We start from the raw sequence: 19415 nt of genomic DNA, 5'->3' as shown, positions 1-19415 counted from the left end.
TAGTTTAGGTTAGATTGTTTTTTTTTCTCCTTGGTTTAAGGTTAGCATTAAATATTTTAAAATATATATTTTTAATAATGTTTGTTTTCTTACCTGTTTTTTTCCTGACCGGTCACTTTGTACACACCTTCCCCTCCCTCAGTCCGCTAATTATAAAATGGATTGTTAATATAGTTGTGCTGGAACGTTTAAAAGCTTTAATTCAAAACAATTCAAATAAGAAGAAGCAGAAGATCAATACAAACGATTTTAACTTGTGATTTAATAGATCAAATATTGATTTTGAATAAAAAAAAAAAAAAAAAAATATATTTATATATAATAAAAAGAACAAACCATTCAATTCCGGACACATTAGAGCAACTTGCTCACAAACATTTCATCAACAAATCATCAAAAGGTGCAATAATCTCACTGGACATTTCAGAAAACACCTGATTGCAGTGATTCCCTCAAAGTGTAGCTCAATATTTTAGTTTAGAGCCCCATCATTCTTGTTTACTTGTTTTTATTATTGATATTATTGTTAAACCCCAATTCAAAATGTATGTAATGATTGTCATCTCTCTGCTGCTCGAGGTAGATAACCCAACAATGTCACAGATTTATTGAGATACTTGAACATTGATTTAAGCTAGTCCCACCTAAATCTGGCTTAAAAAAAAATAATAATAATAATAGTTGAACTTTATTGATCTCACATTGGAGGAATTTACCTCTGCATTTAACCCATCCCTTTAGGTAGCAGTGGGCTGCCATTGTGCAGCGCCCAGGGAGCAGTATGGGGGTTAAGGGTCTTGCTCAGAGACCCAGAGTGGCAGAGGGGCTCAAACTCAAAACCTCAGGATTCCAAGATCAATGCCTTAACCACCGGCTGCCACTCTGCAATCTGATATTGTCCACACACCCACAGCAGGATTTATTCTAATGGTCATTCAGTCAGCTAATCCTACAAACAGTCATCTAAGAACATACTTTTTAAACCAAATACTGCAGATTTTTTTTACATCTTTTTAGTCTGTTTTAGTTTTGCTTGTTTTTATTTTTCATTTTAAAAGCATATACACTATATAAAAAAAGAACTCAGGTTTTTGGGGTGCTTTGATTCATCAATGGGCATGCTTCAGCACAAAGATAGGTTCATTATTTGATTACTCCATGTTTCAAGTCCCTGACTGTAACTCTGAGTACACAGGTTCCAACCCTGGTTGCATACGGAAGGGTGTTACATTTAAACATTTTGTTTCAGTTGTAATGACCTGCTGTTACCCAGTATTAGGGGAGCAGTCCAAACATTAGTGACCATCTGCAGCTTTAACTGAGTATTTTTGTTGTAGCATTGCAGCAACTCTTGCATGTATAAAATAAATGTATTCTAGGTAATAATTCAAGCCCACCTGTAAATTTACACTCATTATTCTTTATTTCTGATTTTCTTTTTCATTTAATCCCCCACCCCCCCCCTCCCAAAAAAAAAAACAAAACAAACAGTGCCTCAGTTTTTATTACATTCTTAGAGAAGAATCCAGATGCCAGCCAAGTTCACAACCTTTCCTTAAAGTTGATCCTTTCTAATAAGCCTGTTTATCATTGACCATTCAACATTCTATTATAACCCTCAAAACTGGAGCCTATTCATATATAACTGCATTTCTTCACAGCAGTCAGTCATATATCATTCAGAGCAAAACAGGAAAGAGTACAAACAAAAAAAAAAGGATTAAAACCCAACTTATAATTTATGGGTTTTCATTTATAACAGAAGGTGAAGAGTTCCTCCCTTTCTGTTTATATCAACAGCAATTTTATGCAAGGGTTCACCATAATGTAAAGCAAATAAAATGCTTTCAAATGGTATTAATTGGTCACATGTTTCACTGAAGATAGGTGGCACCCTTCAAAAAAAAAAAAAAAAAAGTAAAAATATATACTTTTAGGATTTTGCAATAAATTAAGCAATATGTTTTATTTCCTTCTTGGATTCAGTCCTGCTGCCGAGATGCTTGAAGTAAACGTTCCAACTAAGCGGTCTTGGCTTTCCATCAGGAGGAAAAATGACAGACACAAGCCTGTCAGTTATTTCCGCATTGACGTGAGATATCCTGGGCTTTAATACAGGGGTCTAGACATCATAGAAGAGACGCACCAGATGATAACGAATCCCAAATGCCACTGCGCTGCCCATAACCTGCAGGAGAGACAGAATTTAAAGGTTTTTAATCTTCCAGCTACAGCGCCTTCCACATTTTGTCTTGTTAAAAACACAAACTTTATGGGATTTGATTGGGATTTTATGTGATCGACCCCTACACAACGGTACAGGTGAACCAAAGGGTTTTAAATCTTTTATCATATAAAGGTGGTAGGAGATGTCATGGTAGGATTTTCTTAGGTATGGACTAAAAGATCGAATTAAAGTTTTAAGGCCGATGCTGATACGGATTATTTTGACATCAGTCAAACTGATCCCTGACATATGATCCAAATTACATGATTAAAATGACACAATGATAACAAAGTCTCAATTAAAAAAACAAAATAGTAACACATTAAAACAAACATTAACAACAGAAAGAAAATTAAGAAAGCAGTAATGCATGCCCATCCCTGATCTCAACGCATGGCAGCTGAGTGCAACCAAACCTTTCTTGGAGTTTTTGCATCACATCCATAGTTATCCGATTGGTTCTAACCTGATGATGCTGACCTAATGGTTGGAAGGACAGGCCAAGAATGGATTCTTAAAGGAATAGTGGAAAATGGAGGAAATATAAATGATATTTACAGATTAAGAAAAGCATTATTTATTTATCTTCAGAATACAAAATAAAAACAATATAGAATTTGATAAATGTAATGTCTTTACACACTAATGTACAGTAGGTGGCAGTATGCACCTTAAAGTTGCTTGAGATGTATAATAGAAAAGAAGAAGAAGATGAAACTGACCCTTTTAGTCCCGCCTGTGAAATCAAGCTCTACCAGCTCTTTACCTGATATGACGTACCCACTGTTATCAGTCTGGCTCACCAGGCTACCTTTAAACTGCAATTATTTTAAGTTTCGCTGTTGATTCTACTGTGTAACAGAAATTAACATTGCTATTTATAAATAAATACTGCCAAACTGGGTCATTCACTCAATTCATTTCTACAATATCCCCCTTCACTAGGCGGCTCACCTCATCGTTTGGGAAAAAACTGATAAGTTGGCCAACGCATGCATGCATGTACAAAAAAAAAAACATTAACACTGACCAAAAATAACGGCTATGTGACATATTGGTCTATTTCTAGAATATTTGGGAAGGCTTGCATCCAGTCTGAGATGAAGCTATTTTCTTATGAACGGGGAAAAACGTCAGTGTCCAGCTATACGAACTGGTAGAGAGATACTTCTAATGACTCAGTGTTGTACTTGCAGTGAAGAAGTTTTCAGCAAAAGAGGAAATACTTTTCAGGTTGTCATTGGTAAAGATATAATGAAAGGAATTAATAATTATTTCTATTTTATTATCAAATAACCATTTTCTTTTTAATCCTCTACAAAAACCCAAACAAAACTTATTATACTATAAGTTTGTTGTTACAAATCACTTTAAATACATTAAAGTAACAAAAACAAAACAAAAAAAAGGGTCGATTGCGGAGTGAAAACTTTTGCCAGCCTTTTTAGTTTAGAAATGCTCTTCGTACCTGAATCATGAGCATGATGACTGTGAGATTTCTCTCGTGGATCGGCCCGAAGAATTTCAGTATGAGGTTTATTAAAGTCATGTTGTTGCACTCAATAAAATCTCCATCTCCATCCTGTCCTCGACGCACCTCCAGCACCTTTAATAACTCTGCCACCTGTAAACGCCATAAAAAGCATTTTAACACAATCAGAGAGAACTGCCACTCACCTGAAATGTCACGACATGTGGGGAATAAAACCTCTGAAATGCTGTAAGATTTCCTTGAATGTCTGCTAAGGGACATTTGAGACACCACAGTGCTGACAAATACTGACATTTTACCATGAAAAAGACAATAATGCATTACATTTAAGTGCTACCATCGCTGCTTTCAGACCATCTCTGATTGGATGGTTAAGAAAACAACCACTGCTCTCAGTACTACGGCTACTTATCTCTCTGTAAAGAGGAAAATCACAGTCTTGGATCTTGTGATCTCTGGCTTTAGGATACAGCAGCAGAAAAGGAGTTTTACCTGCAGAATGAGATGTCCCGGTTGGGATAGGTCTTTCTTTTTAAACTTAGAGTAGCTCATCCCCAGTTTGCCAGTGTCTTGATTCAGCCTTAGGTTAAAAACATAAATAAATAAAAAATAAAAAAAGAGGAGCAGTTTGAAAATACAAAGTTAAGTACCTAAAAAAAAACCTGTTAAAATCTGGGAGAATTTTCTTTCTAAGGATCCTAAAGTTCTGATATTATAAAACAGTTCTGAACTATCAAAAACAACATCTTCTGAAGGCTTTTTAAAAACATTTCTTCACAAAGTTACCTATTCTGTTGACTGATTTTTATTTGTTATTGAAAGTTGATAAATTTTTTTGCTTGCAAATGAACAGAGATTATTTAATAGCTTAAGCATAGGACACAGACAAGGCCATATTAGGTCTATGAATGATAGAAGGAAACAACCGTCTGTAAGAAAAGTAAGAAAACAAACAGGAAAAACAGACTTAGCTGCTTCATTGCCAGGAGTAAACTGTTTTAAAATACAAAAAAATTATTTTATTTGAATGTCTTTAACGCTGTGTAACTTTTAGCCACTAGGGGCACTAGATCTGCCTTAAAGCCGCTGGTAGCTGTTGCTAAATTATACAGTCTATTGTCTCGGGAATCTGACAGCAGACCACTTTGGATTCAGGAGTCATGGTGTTGCTGGCAAAGACGAGGTCAAACCTCTAAATTAAATCCCAAAAAAACAATTATCACATCTCAAATTAAGCCATTAATGATGGTCCCATACAACTTTTCAATTTCTGAAACAATACTGACATTACCTGATACAATATCAGCACAAATTATACATTCTTTATTGCTCATTTTGTAATCTGGAATGTTAGGAAAGGCCTTTATTAAGTAATATTACTCAAACAGAGCACAATAGTCATTAATAATAATAATAATAATAATAGGTATGAGAACAACTGACATATTTATTATTACCAAATGTGTTACATTAATTTTAAAACAGAAGCAAAGTGTCTTTATCAGTGTGATATATGAGGGAAGTTAGAAACAGGCTGCTATATCCAGGTATTATTTTTCTGGCTGATATCAGACTGATTTCCAATATCAACTTCAGATTGGGACAACCCTACAAGCCATGGCCCCCAAAAATTTGTTAGCTCTAAATTGAGCAAGCCAAGATTAGAACAATGTTAAGTACTTTACCTGGGGAGCCTGTGTCTGGGACAGGGGATGATGTGAAAAAGCTGAGGTAGCGAGTAGACAAAGTTCACCACTTGAGGAATGAAGAACAGCAGCATGGTTTTGCTGAAGTGTCCCAGGATGCCGACCACAGCAAAGGTCATCCCAGCGAAGTAGCAGAAAGTGTCTCCCACAAACACAGAGGAGGGATACCTGAGTCAAAATGGAGGGCACTTTTTAAAAGCAGGTCTGAATATGCATCGTTAAACACAGCAAAGGCAGGAGTTTTATAAAGCTTCAGTAGGCTTTTTTATATACTCACCAATTGTGGTAAAAAAGTGCTAACGTGGTGAAGAAGAAGGGAATCATGAAGTAGAGGGAGAAGACGTGGTCATCCCGGTAATCCCCTGTTTGTTATAGAGAAACAACAAAGAAAAAGCCACAGAGATTTGTTAAGTTGGTCCAATGTTCTGTATATACTCCTTATTAATGCAAATCTATACATTAAAAATGTGACCCACCACTGAGCTCCAGGAGGTTGAAGATGATAATGGAGCCGGAGATAAACAGGGCTTGACCCGACTCGATGCCGTTGATGCCTGCTAAGATGTTGATGGCGTTTGTGCAGAAAACTGCAAGCATTCCCATGTAGACATAATAGAGGATACCTGCCGGAGGCATAGATTCACCAAAAAGACAAAAGCATGGTTAAACCGCCCAACACCGCTTGTGCTTTTAGACATGAGCTCTTAGAAATAACTGTTGAGTTGGAGATCATTATTCTCCTACTTTAGCTTCCCCTTAAATCCAAAACAGAGATTAAAATTCTTATTCTCATGTATAAAACCCTGAATAATCAAGCTCTGTTTTATATCAGAGATCTATTGGTCTTTATGTTTCTGACAGAGCCCTCAATCTAAATCTGCAGGCGTACTAGTAGTTCTTAGAATTTCTAAACTCTAAATGTATAATTTAATTTCTAAAAAAATAGTTGTTAAGGCATATGGTTAGAGGGGCTCAGCTGCTCTGTGCTGCTATAGGCTTAGGCTGCTAGAGGACATAGGCACCACATTTCCTGATTCTGCTTCATTCTACTTTAGTTAGTTTCAAACACTGTAGAAACGAACTTTCCACAACTGACTTTATATTCTCACTAGTTTTATCGTGACAGTAGCTTAATCTGACCTGGTTCTGTTTGGCTGTGACTCCATCCTGGATAGAAATATCAGCTGGACTGTTGCCCATTAACACCGCTGATTATATATGATGAGAGTTGGTCTGGTTTGTTCAGTGTTAAGTCCTGTTTCTCTCATAGACATAGTTATGGACTCAGCTTTTACTGTGATTAACTGGTTGTGCTCTCTTTCACCCCCTTTCGCCTGCCTAGTTGTCTTTCCTAGACAAAGCCATCAGTGGAGCTAGTTTATCTTTACCTTCACAAACATTAAAAGTTTTCGTGGATCAGTGCTTTTATTTTTATCTTGTATGTCTTCTTCTTTTTTTTAAACTCCCAGCCTGCCTTGGTGGAAGGGTGCTCACACAGAGCCTGGCTTTGCGAGAGATTTCTTTTTGTTAAACAAAATTTTTCCTCAACACTGTGCCTGTACCCATGCCCAGTGTGAGAGTTTGCTGAAGAGTTAACAACATAGTGCAAGTAAATGCTGTTGCTACATGCTCATCCATGAGGACTGAATCCTGCACAGTCAATGGATTGATGTAATCAGCTGAGTTTTCTTAGAAACAAAAAGTTTAACCAATCTGAAAGTATGATCTGGTTGAATTTTCTCTGCAAAGCTCCTTGAGATGACATGTGTTATGAATTAGAGCTATGTAAATAAATCAAATGAATTATTAGCACAATATCAAACATCTAATGGATGCAAAAGTAATTCCAACCTTAATACACTTATTTTTTCACTTAGTTAGAAATGAAAACCTGAAAAGTGTGGATTTGCATTACTCCCCCTATTACTCTGTGACCACTTTAACAGGAGTTATTTATTGAGCAAATACCAAAGTGTCACCCTTTGTTTGTCTAATTCTGTAAATATCAGGCTCTTCTGTTTAAGATATCAGACGGTTTATTAGAAAACTTATTCTAATTTAGATAAGCAAAGCTGTTAAAGCCTTATTCCTCAAGGCTTACACCTGCAATGGCTGTTTAAAAGGTGGTTGTGCAGTAGATTGACTAAGGAGGGGCCATGATTAAAATCCTTTACACACTTTTAGTAATCACATTTCAATTTCAAACTATGCTTTCCTTTATAATGGCTGCTAACATAAAATCCAAACCACCACCAAAAAAATGACAGTTTGTCAACAGTCCATCGGAGTGGATTTCTAGCCTTAGAAGTTTTGAGAATCCCCGCAAACAAGCCAACAATGCTGTGATCAACGTACCCAGATCTAGATGCATCCCAAGCAGCGCTCTGAAGGGCTTGGGAACCACTATAACTGTGTTGCCAAAGTTGGTGAAGTAGACCATCAGCAGCGGCAGAGAGGCCATGGTGGGAAGGAGGAGTTTGTGCCTCCAGCGCAGGTTCAGCACGTCGTCGGCAAAGCCCAAAAAGATCATGCAGCAGATGGCCAGCAATGCACCAATCAGCTGTACAAACTGCTCATCCAGACACATGGAGAAAAAAAAAAAAAACACAATTCAGGAACTCAGACCACTAGAAAAATATTTTTTTTACACGTTTTCCTATTCACACTTAATCTAAAATGCAGAATAAGATATTTTTTTATATATAGATATCAAATGTTTGTTTATTTAGAAATATTAATTTATAAAAAGTATCTGTTGTGTAGAATTGAAAAAGATTGTCAATAGATGGGTCGATTACTAAAACAATCGACAGGCCCAGCCATCTAAAATTCGTACCAGAAAAACGTAAAGGAGTCATATTTCTGGTACAACAATCCTATCTTTTAGTATAATGAACTAAAATATAAAGCTAATCGATACAAAAAAAAGTAAAGACACAGAATCAACCTCAATCTATGGGCATCTTATCCCCACAAACAAAGCAGACACAAAAAACACATTATGGGATTAAGAAAATATTAATTATTGGACCACCGATGATTTTCTTTCCTGTTAAGTAAATGTGGAAAAAAAATGTTTTGACTTCCAAAATATTTAGTGTGACAATGCCATTGCAATTACAGATTATTTTGTATTGTGTAAAATAACCATCAAGAAAAACGTATGCATAGGTGTCTAAAATGTGAACTCCGGTCATCATACATGATTCAGTTTAAGATTTGAATTTGTTCCTCATCAACTCATACATACATGTGACATCAGATGTTTAATTTGTGAGAATACAAGCTTAGACGTTACAAAGTAATTAAAAAGCTTATATTGCCACATTACAAACACAAATGATTAATTTATAAGAACAAATCTACCACCACGATGAAGCTGTTACTCTCTTTACCACTTGGTGGTGCTAATGCATCTAAAACCTGTAATTCAATCTTCAATGCATCTGAAACAACCAACTTTAAATGAGAAGAAGAAGAAGAAAAACAGCACCATTGGTCGAACATTGTATCGTCCAGCTTTTAAAACATTTCGCCAAAGATTTAGCCTACACTTGATATTTGTTTTTGTCTTCTATCTATTCTTCTTGTTTAATGGCAGTTGACAAACAGCCTTCAGGTGTATTACTGCCACCATCTGGCAAGGAGTTTAACAGCTTCAGAGGGGGTGGTAAATTCGTACTTGTAAATTTGTGATTTGTGTTTATTTTATTGTTTTTCTAACTTTTAAACTTGTTTTATGACAGATTAAATATGTAATGTCACATGTATGTATGATTAAACAAATAAAAAATGTAATTATTAAAGTTAACAATCTATATTGTCTTTAGGCACCGACTAAGACACCTCTTTATTGACAGTTATTTTTACCCCATAAAGTTGTTTCATTTTTACCAGGTGTGCAAAAAAAAATATCCACATCCCCTACAGGCACAGGTGTAACTCTCTGAAGGAAAGATGTGGACATGTCCCCACCAATAATTTCTGCTTTTTTCCCCCTTTCCGATTATTTACTTTATCTGTGTTCAGAGCATTGTGCACTGTGTTCTTATTTTTCCTCTCCTGACACTCCAGTGTCTCGCATCTCGATGTAACATGATCGTATCTGTCCCTTTGAGAAATCTGATCTGCAGTCATATTTAACTGCATACGAATTAGCTACGTGGTAGGAGGAGAGACACAGCAGCACTCAGTGAATATTAACCAGCAGCTACTTCGATTTTTAAGTAAAAGAAAGGAGAAGGGTTGGTTAAAAAAATTAGAGATCATACCACTGAAAAAAATCTGTTTGTTTGACATACGGAGCTTTTTCAGCTAAAAATGGCAACAAAAATTGTAAGTTTATACAAGTTATTATTATAAATCAAGAAGCTTGAGAAAACATAGTTTGGTCTTCTTTACTAGTTAAAGCTTGGCTTCTCAGAGGACAATGACTTCCAGTTACAGGTTAAAACTAACATGTTTTCTTATTGTGCAGACAGAATCAGACTGCAGAGCTGCTATATATATTGAAATTTTCTTTTCTGGCATCATTATATTAGTAAATAGGTTCATAAATCATTTTTAAACAGAACACAGAGAGAAGTAGGGAGAGCTGCAGATTTAAAGGTGAAACAGATTTACTGGGATATGCAACATGCAATAAATATATCTCCAAGTTTACCAGAAAGTTTACAAGAAAAAAAAAATATGCTATGCTATATTCAAAATGCAGCATATCCATATTTATCCTGGATGGAATTAAAATTGGACTTCTAGGGATGCATGATATATCGATTTTGGCATCAGAATCGGCTGTTATTTTTTTATACATCAATGTTTTTGGGCCCTATATATGTAATGCTCTAAAAGGCATCTCTCTAACTATTTATAAATATAAATATCTGTGTATTATAGTTCTCTTTTGTTCCCAACAATAGGAAAGCATTCAATAAATACATGTTTGAGGTCATTTTTGGAAAATACAAAAACCTAATGAAAGCATTCGGGTGGAGTAACTGTAGGTCAAACAGCCCCCACCCTATGAGTGTCCCCACCAACTTTCATCACAAAGTTAATTCCTGGCCTACAGGCTTCTTTGATGACATGTTCACCGACCTCATCATGAGGGAAGCCCTTGCACTGATCGCCCACAAAGCAGCTGAGGAAAGGCACTGGGATGAAGCAGAAGAGGATGATGAGGAAGACAGTACCACTAATGACTCCTTGGGACTCTGGGCTGCAAAGAAGAGTGATCAGGGAAACATGAACAACTTCATCATGAATTAAACTCAGCATGTTTAACATGCAAAGGATGAAATCACAAAAAAACAACAACAAAAAAGAGAGATCATTTAAAGACTCACACTTCTTTTTTGTGAGTTTTGTTCAGGTCCATCCCGTAGAGTCTGGCTGAGATGAAATGATCTTTGAAGGCAGGGATGAGCTTCAATGTGGCCATGCAGCCCAGTAGTGACAGCAAACAGTTGATGATCAGCGGCAGGACAGGGACAGGCGACATGTTTTCAGCCATTCTCATCCAAAACACAACAAAATCACGCCTCCACAGCAGCTAACCCTACAGTGGGCCCTTTTACACGACTGATGAGGAAGCTCTAGGAGTTGTCATTGAGGTATTATCACCAAACGCAGTCATTTGAAAGCCGCTCAGTGGTTAAATCGCAAAGTCATAAAAAAAAACTCCATAAGTTACATTTGAAGCTTATATCATATTTGATAAGGTGGCGTTACTGTAACAAGCTGTAAACTGACTCTCTCTTAACTCCACGTCTCTGTAACAGCTAATACAATCAGTTGATGACGACAATATGGAGTATTTCCGTTACATTTCAAAATAAAATCACACAAAGCGTGTACTTTCACGAAGTTTGTCTGGAATCATACAAAACAAATGTCTCCTTAATTTAAACTAGAGGCCCTTACTAAATATATGCACAATTTTCTTTAGTCCTAAGCTTAAACATCTGATTTTTTTTTTTTTTTTATTATCCTACAAATAATATAAATGATGTACTCTTAACTTACCCGGAAGTGTCATGCTCTTCTTCGCTTGATACAGCGGTGAGAATAACAAAACAGTGCCACCTGTTGACAAAAACTAGCAATAGCATTTGTTTATATTTGTTGATTTTTTTATACACGTAAATGTTTTTCGTTGGTAGTTGTGACTAAATAATAAAAGCAAAAATAATATATGTCTTTACCATATTTATTGCTTAAATATGACATATTCAAGTGTTTCAAACTATCATTCTGAATTTAACTTTTTTTTCTATTTTAAAGTATAACTTAATTTGTTGTAAACTGTCTGCAAAACTCACATCCTATAGGACAGACAATCAAATGTTATTTAAAGAACATAATTTTTTCAATACTGCGGTAACTTTACTTACAGTCAATGATTTTCAATTAGTACCATATAACTTTAACATTAAAAAGCATACTTTTTAAAATAATGAATAGACATCTCCTGCTAAAGGGAAACTAAACTGAGAAGTGTCACAATTCAATAAGTTTTACATTATTATAAAATTTTTAGACATAAGAATTCAAATATACATAATGAAATTGATTGAATTGATTTTTTGGATTGCCTGCACTGAAGTTATTCATTCATACATTCATTCATTCATGTAAACCAACTCTTGAATCTTCCCCAAAATGGGAAAAAAAAAAATTTCTCTTCTTTGCTTTATAATATTTAAAGGTGCTTCTAGGTTTTAACTCCAACTGTTGTTCATGTTGTTACAAGGATATCTAAATGACTGAGCATTTGTTCTTTTATTGTATATTCTTGCATGAAGATGTTCTTGTTTGTTTGTTTTGTTAAAAAAATGTTTACTTCTGTTTAAATAACAAAAAGTAAGTAGTAAAATCACTTTCTTGGTGAACAAAACATATATTTGATAAAAACAATGTTTTATTTATAAATCAAATTTTAAGAAACTGACAAATTCTGTATTAGTTTTTTTATGAGTGTTGTCTTTTTAAATGCTCATAAGTTAATGGAAAAGTGTACTTGTGTAATAGAATTTATTTAGTGTTATCTTGTTTGTTTGCTTTTTTTGTTTTCGTCTCCTTACCTCACCTTTGTTTCTAAAGGTGAGGCGCTTCTGTTTCCTTGAACCCCAGTCGGCTTCTGCAGATGGCCGCTCACACTGAGTCTGGTTCTGCAGGAGGTTTAAAAGGGAGTTTTTCCTCTCCACTGTCGCTACAAGCATGCTTAGTGTGAGGGATTGCATCCAAGTCAATGAGTTGATGCAATAAACTGGTTTTCCTTAGATAGAAAACTTTGAATCAATTTGACTGAATGATTTGGTGAACTGTAAAGTATCTTGAGATGACTTGTGTTGTGAATTGGAGGTATATAAATAAACTGAATTGAAGAAAATACCTTGTAAATGCATATTTTCATTTGTACATATTTTGTTTATATAACACTGTTTAGGTAATAAAGTGTTTTTAAAAATAAAATAAAATAATAATAACTTGTGCTTTTATTTTGAAGCCCTTCCCCTTTGATTTCTTGCTCCTTCCTCCCCGCAGCGCCACCTGTCGGCCACCGTGCTCTCTGCCAGATCATCATAACAAGCCGGATTCAGCGTAGAGGTGTAGAACCAGCGCAGGTTTCGGAACCGCTGGGAGGCTGTGATGCCCTGAAACCCACCGAGAGGAAGGTTTGGTTCTGGGTCCGCTGATGAGAACCAGGAGGGAGGGAGATGGGACTCATCTCAGCCGCTCGCTTCGCTCCGTATCACCGTGAAGAAAGCTTCGCTCGCTTACCTGGAGCCTGCAGCTCGGAGCCTTTGAATTAAACTTCAGGTCGGTGGGAGGCTGCAGTCAATTGATCGAGGCTATTCCGTTGATCTGCGCAACGTAGACCCGTTTTTAATCTGCCTGATTCTTTCTATTTTTTCGCTGGAAGATATGCGCAGTTTTAATTACATCTGCTTTTGCAATGCCTGGAAAACACGCTGGGTGACCCAAAAATAACCACATCAAAGTTGGGGAGGGGTGGGGGGGTCATATCCGATATGTGCATGTTTGATCCCTCTTTTCTAAACCTGAATAATAACGCAGCGTCTGTGTGATTGCATTTCCAGGCTGAAGCGAGCGGACCTGTCCTGTCCTCAGCTCTGATCTTTCCTTCTGGACGTGAGGATATGAGAGGCTCCAGGAGGCGCTGATGGAGCTGCAGGAGTTGGGCTGGCTCTGTATGGTGGCTCTCTTCCTTACCTCCTTGCTCATAGTGCTGGGATGGCTGCTCCAGTACTCGCTGACTGTGCTGCGCATCTGGAAATCCAGGAAGGTTTCCAAGCAATTTGGTGGAGAGACGGTTTGGCTGCAGCAGCAGAATGCATTCTTCTCTCAGCTCCAACAGATTCAGGCTGGAAGCGTTTGGGGCTACCTGCTGATGAAGCTGCGCTCCAGAAAGGGTGGAGGAGCTGCATCTGAAGCTGGGGTTAAAGGCCTGCTGACCTCGCTGTTCTCCTTTAAGCCCTTCAGGGAGCAATGGCAAAGAACCTGGGTGAAGGCTCTGAACGAGCAAGCATGTCGGCATGGGGTAAGATGGGAAACAAAGAGGTGTTTTATGTGATCAGGTAGCATGATGCACATCAGGATGCTGGATTAGAGTTAAACAGGAGTTCATGAGCCTGTGGGATGGAGGTGTGGGTGTTTTTTGAGTGTCTAATCTGTAAGTGGATGGAGGGTAGAGGCTTGCATAACTGCTCTCAATCAATGCACAAAAGAGTAAAGAGGGAAGACGAGTCAGCAAAACCCACACATTATAAAAATAGACTGAGATTGATCTTTATAAGAATGAAATAACATCTCACCTTTTCTCCAGCTGTTTGCATTAAATTAAGCTGCATCAATGAAGGATCGGCGGTGTCCGCTGATTCAGACAGCTGGCCAACCGGGAATTGTTATACGTTTTTAAAGGTCCTTCTCCTGAAATGGTTCCTTTGATCTGTGTGAATCAAAAGTCAGATGTTTCTGGTGTGCACTCCCTCCCCATCCCTTGTCCCACTCATACAAAGAGCCACACAGGGTGGGTGGGTGGGAGTTTAAAGGGGGTCAGATCAATCCACACAGGCAACCTGCGGCACAAATTCAGAAACCCCATCCTGGCCTCTTTTTAACGTGGACATCCTCTTGGATGTGCATCTTTTTAATTTCAAATGGTGAAGAAGATGATGATGAGTTTGGAGGCCTCTTTTTAACACTTATATTTTAATAAAGTCAAGACTACCTTTTTTTAGTAGCACATTTTTAAAGTTTGTTTGGAGTTTAATTCCTGCTTCCCTGCCTTGCAAAACGGTTCTTCCTAGTTTGTTAAATCATTTGATTTTATTTTAAAAAATCAGAATAATTTTAGTTTTAAGTGTTTTATACTTCCTATTTCTCTACCAGCCTTTCAGAACTTCCTCCTTATAAAAATAGATCAGGCTGACCAATTTAATACTGTCTGCTGTAGAAAGGACACCCCTCAACATGGTGCTGCCACCACCATGTTTAACTATGGGGCTGCTGTGTTTTTGTGTTGTATGAAATTAGCTTTTCCAAGTAGCATTTTCTCATGTGTGTCTACTATCCTCACTCCCATATTTCAGAGTTCTGGACTGTAATCAGATGAGTTGGATTTTATTTACAGCTTTCAGAATGAAATAGTCTGAATGCAATTGTATGTCACACTTGTTTTATGCACAGTTTTAGTTCCATGCAACAGTTACTCATTTTTAATAGTACGACAATGTCTCAGTGATTTTCTGGGAAAAAGAATTTTTACAGTCAGCTGTAGAAATAGGGGAGGGGCCTATGCCAGTTCAGGGATCTTTCAAGAACCCAATTAAGTGATTCATTTTGCCCTTTGAAGCCGTTGGTCACGAGTAACTCACCCAGTCCACTCTGAACCTTGACTGCACTTTGGACGCTTTTACGACGCCTTGTTTTTTGCTTCCAGATCACAGTGCTTTTCTTCATTAAAATCAAAATTAAAATCAAGAGATGAGATGTGGTCACTGATATCACTATCACTTTTTATGAATTGGTTTGCAGGGATTGAGAACAATTGCTACTTTTACCTTAATTCCTCGAAGCGGGTTGTAAAAGATGGAGAGATAGTTTTTGGACGTTGCAGACTTGGTGAAACAGAGACCAGCCTGCCCATGTTTTGTTTGCATGACAGAGTCAAAGTGTGCTGAGCTCATTCATGGCAATAAAATATCTGCTGTGCACACGGAGCTAAGCAATCTCTCTCTAAACGTGTCTGGGTTGTATGCAAATCAGCTGATTGTTAATATAACTACGAGTACAGCGATTTTCATCCATAGAGTAGATGAGAGGATGTAAACTGATACACCGTAGTCCAGATAATCTATGTTTTCAGGTGTAACTTGGTACATGATTGCATTTTATATTTACATACCGTACATTTTCTGACTGTCAGACACTAAATCTGACTAAATATTTGTAATTTCTCAGTTTGGAATATTTTCTTCAAATTCTGAAGATTTCATACATTTTGTATTGTTTAAAGTTGACTTTTTAACCGAATTACATTTGTTTTAAGTCTTTGGTATCTTTTACCCAAACTTTTGCTGCTGGGTCCCTGTTTTTATTTATAAGAAAGTCTTCTTCCCAATTTCTCACCCCCACCCATCCTGACCAACCTTTTCCACAATTGAAATAAGAACATAGCCTGATAAACCAGACTAAATGTGATTTAAACTTGCAAGCAAAAAATGTTTTGGGCGCTGGTGGATGGGGCTAGTTTACTAGGCTACGGTAACAAGAACAGTCAACAGCATTATATCCAATGTTGCAAAAGAAAACCCCCAAAACTACAATCTCCTTTAAATTACAAAACTACAACCTATGAAATATAATGATTGGAACTTTAAATGCATATTTTACTGTTAACAGTATCCTAAAAAGGCCTTGAATTAAATTAAATTCTGTCATGCCCCCTTTGCTTCACCCATAAGGGGTGCATGCCCCAGTTTGGTAAGCACTGAACACGTTTTCCACAGTAGCTGTGTTTTCATTTACCATCAACTTGTGCAAATTGTACGGAAATAAGTTTGCTAAATGGAAACAGCAGTTTTGAAAATGCTCACATTTTTCTATGAAAAGTTTTTACACATATATGGCGCATTTTTTCAAAATTAATATACTTCACAAGACTATAGTGGAAACACTTTTTTCAAATCCCAAGAGTCATGCGATCTGCACTGATCCTTACTGCCTTGTAAAAAAGACACAGAAGAAATGTAGTAGTGGGAGGATGATGGCGCAGCATAACTGGATTCATTCACATTTAGTTTGTGACGAAGAACGAGATGAGCTCTGAAAGATGGAAATACCTCATCTCTTTTCATCTGCTGCTGCCATTCTGTTTTCAGGAGTTATCATGTGAGCAAACGTATTTACGTGCAATTTTAAGTGTATTTCTTGTTTAAGGGAAATACGGTAATTGCGCAGTTTTGTAATGGAAACACAGCTAGCGCTTGGCTACAGTTAAGACCCATTCCTCCTGGCAGAGCTGTGGGATTTGGTCCAGTTCTTTGTTCTCTACATACAAACTCTAAATGGGATTTAAATAAAGGTTGTGTGATTTTTACTCCAAAATATCGACTTTGTCATTCCCTGATCTACTTTATAACTAATCTAACCGTAAGATTAGGGCCAACGTTCATTTAAAGGTACCATTTTTAGTTGGCCTTTAGTTTTCTGGCTGATGGAAAGAGATGCTGCTTCAGTGGTTCTACATCATCGCTTCTTTATAATATCCATAATATTTTGCAAAGCGCATCAGTCCCTCCTGCATTAAAACAACCAGATGACATGATGATACCACATGTTTTTCAGATGCCGTTCTCAGGTTTATTAACCATCCTCTTTTTTTTTTTTTTTGCCCCTCGAAATAGAAAGATGGTAATTTTAGCCAAATGCTTTAGCTTTATCGTAACCAGTTGGTTTATTTGTCCCTGAAGACCCTCACTGATTGTGATCTGTTTTTTTTTTAGCATTGGCCACTGCTGCTCTCTGAAACAGGGGAGGGTCAGTGGTTTTAATGAAATCCAAATGCATCGTATTGCCTTAGCAAAATTTTTTAAACACATCACTACAATGGGTGAAATAGCTGTTGTGAAGTGCTTGGAAATAATTAACTCCAGAAACCACGGCAATAGTTCAGCACAAGACGACTATTCCTACTGAAGTATTACTTTTCTCTCTCGACACATGAGTAAACCTCCTTGCTGTCCCGTCGCTGTCAGTCAAAAATCCTTAAGTATGTTGGCCAATAATCATCAAGCTGCCAGTTTCACCACCCTCCCCTGCTTTATAGACCCTCTAAGAGGCTGAGCCTCTCTGGAAGTATTTTGCTGTGTTATCCAATCAGGGCTCTTCTTTCTCTCTGCTTGCTTCAATACTCAGAGGCTCAAACCTCAGCAGGAATTTCTCATAGAGGCTTACAGACAGAGTTCTGCTGCTCCAGAGCAGAATGGAGATTGCATCTGAGAGCAGAATATACAGCTGATTAATACGCAACATGCTCATAAAATTCATGCGCATTTTTGGCGCATGTTTAATGCAGTTAATGACCCCTGAACACATGGTGAACCCCTGAACACACGGAATCAGATTTTTCGTCTGATCTGACAGAAAATCTTGTCGGATGAGGTCTTGGCGTTTAGCTCTCGTTGAGTCAATCCAGATGATCACAGCCGACATGGCTTGCTGAGCCCTGACTGAGATAGAGCCCAAGTCTATTTTAGTCGTAATATGTGGCAATTCATTCTGCAATTTCATGGTTCTAACAGGAAGAGGGACGCGGTACAAAGTAAGCCACATCAACTTTGGGGGAAAAATACAAAATAAAATCCATTAGTTGCAAGGGGAAAAAGTCAGGTTTGGAGTCACATACAGCATATATAGCAAGAGGGAAAGATGCGTGCAATGTGTTAAGTAGTATTCCTTTTTGAGCCTTACAAAAAAAAAAGTTGTGCATGTCACATTATACTTCTCACCTCTTATGAGGAAAAAAAAAATTACCAGATCTCTCTCTGAATCACCTCGCACTGCCTCATCCGGCATATAACCATCCCACAGCCTTCATTGCTGCGTTCTGCCAATATGTTGTTAATGTAGACATATGAAAATTCTCTATCTGTTCTTTTTTTGAGATGCTGCACTGACTCGTTGTTGGGCTGTGCTGTATAGCTGTGCCTTTGTCCATCCATCCATCTTTTCCTGCTTGTTCTGTCTGAGTCGCGATGGGGGAAAATGCATCTCTGTTAGTATATGGGCGAGAGACGGGGTATCACCCTGAACAGGTTGTCAGTCTGTCACAGGCGTTTTTTAATTTTTATTTATTTATTTATTTTTAATACGTTTTCATAATCTCTTCAAGTCAAATGGGGGATATGGTTTTAATTTGTGTGGCACAGAAACAGAAATGAAAAAAAATCTGCAGATCTGCTCACTCTGCTAGTTGGAGCCTCCCTACGCAGTCGGTTTGACATGGAATAAAAACTTCTTATCAGAGGTTAAAAAGTCGTACGCAAATGGTCTGACCTGGCCTTTAGCCTCCTTAGTATTCAATGAGAAATCACCACTGCTGTTTAGGTTGCTTCTGGACTAATGACTTCTTCCTTGCTGAGTGGCCTTCCAGCCCCAGTGGATGCAGCATTCAGTTTATGGTGGGTAATGAAACTCCCATCTTTACCGGAAATGTTGCTTTTGTTCTGATGTTGATTCATACTGAAGCTGTACAGATGAAGCTGAACCGATGACGTTGCAACCTTCAGGTGTTTGGTGAATGCACCCACAGCTGAACAAGACCTGTTGGTTTTTTTTTGATGTCACAAAGGATGCAGTTTGTTTCTAAAGTTATCTTAAAATTAATCCACAGTTGTGGATTAATTAACCCTTTAACTAAAATTTATAAATTAATTTATGAGAGAATAAAGTAATATGACATCAT

The 19415-nt window shown here is 37.4% G+C and overlaps 2 protein-coding genes across 2 annotated transcripts in view; one reads left to right on the top strand and one right to left on the bottom strand.

The window, feature by feature from the left end:
• Nucleotides 1-1477: 1477 nt before the first annotated feature.
• On the bottom strand, nt 1478-11224 carry dpagt1 (dolichyl-phosphate (UDP-N-acetylglucosamine) N-acetylglucosaminephosphotransferase 1 (GlcNAc-1-P transferase)). The gene is made up of 9 exons (XM_015382844.1): nt 10771-11224; nt 10523-10643; nt 7781-7994; nt 5902-6048; nt 5703-5787; nt 5405-5593; nt 4212-4299; nt 3696-3851; nt 1478-2188 (listed from the first exon to the last, which is right to left on the bottom strand). The coding sequence occupies exons 1-9, from the start codon at nt 10941-10943 to the stop codon at nt 2123-2125; spliced, it is 1239 nt and encodes a 412-aa protein (XP_015238330.1). The 5' UTR covers nt 10944-11224; the 3' UTR covers nt 1478-2122.
• A 1770-nt stretch (nt 11225-12994) lies between these two features.
• The window catches only part of c2cd2l (C2CD2-like), a 29841-nt gene continuing 23420 nt past the window's right edge, over nt 12995-19415 (top strand). Inside the window, exons 1-2 of the mRNA XM_015382882.1 lie at nt 12995-13246; nt 13528-13988. Coding sequence (XP_015238368.1) covers nt 13611-13988 — 378 coding nt within the window. The 5' untranslated portion in view covers nt 12995-13246; nt 13528-13610. The remainder of the gene's footprint in view (nt 13247-13527; nt 13989-19415) is intronic.

Source organism: Cyprinodon variegatus, unplaced genomic scaffold, assembly GCF_000732505.1.
Source record: "Cyprinodon variegatus isolate N-32 unplaced genomic scaffold, C_variegatus-1.0 Scaffold268, whole genome shotgun sequence".
In the NCBI taxonomy this organism is placed as follows: Eukaryota; Metazoa; Chordata; class Actinopteri; order Cyprinodontiformes; family Cyprinodontidae; genus Cyprinodon; species Cyprinodon variegatus.
This window is presented reverse-complemented; position numbering and strand designations above follow the sequence as displayed.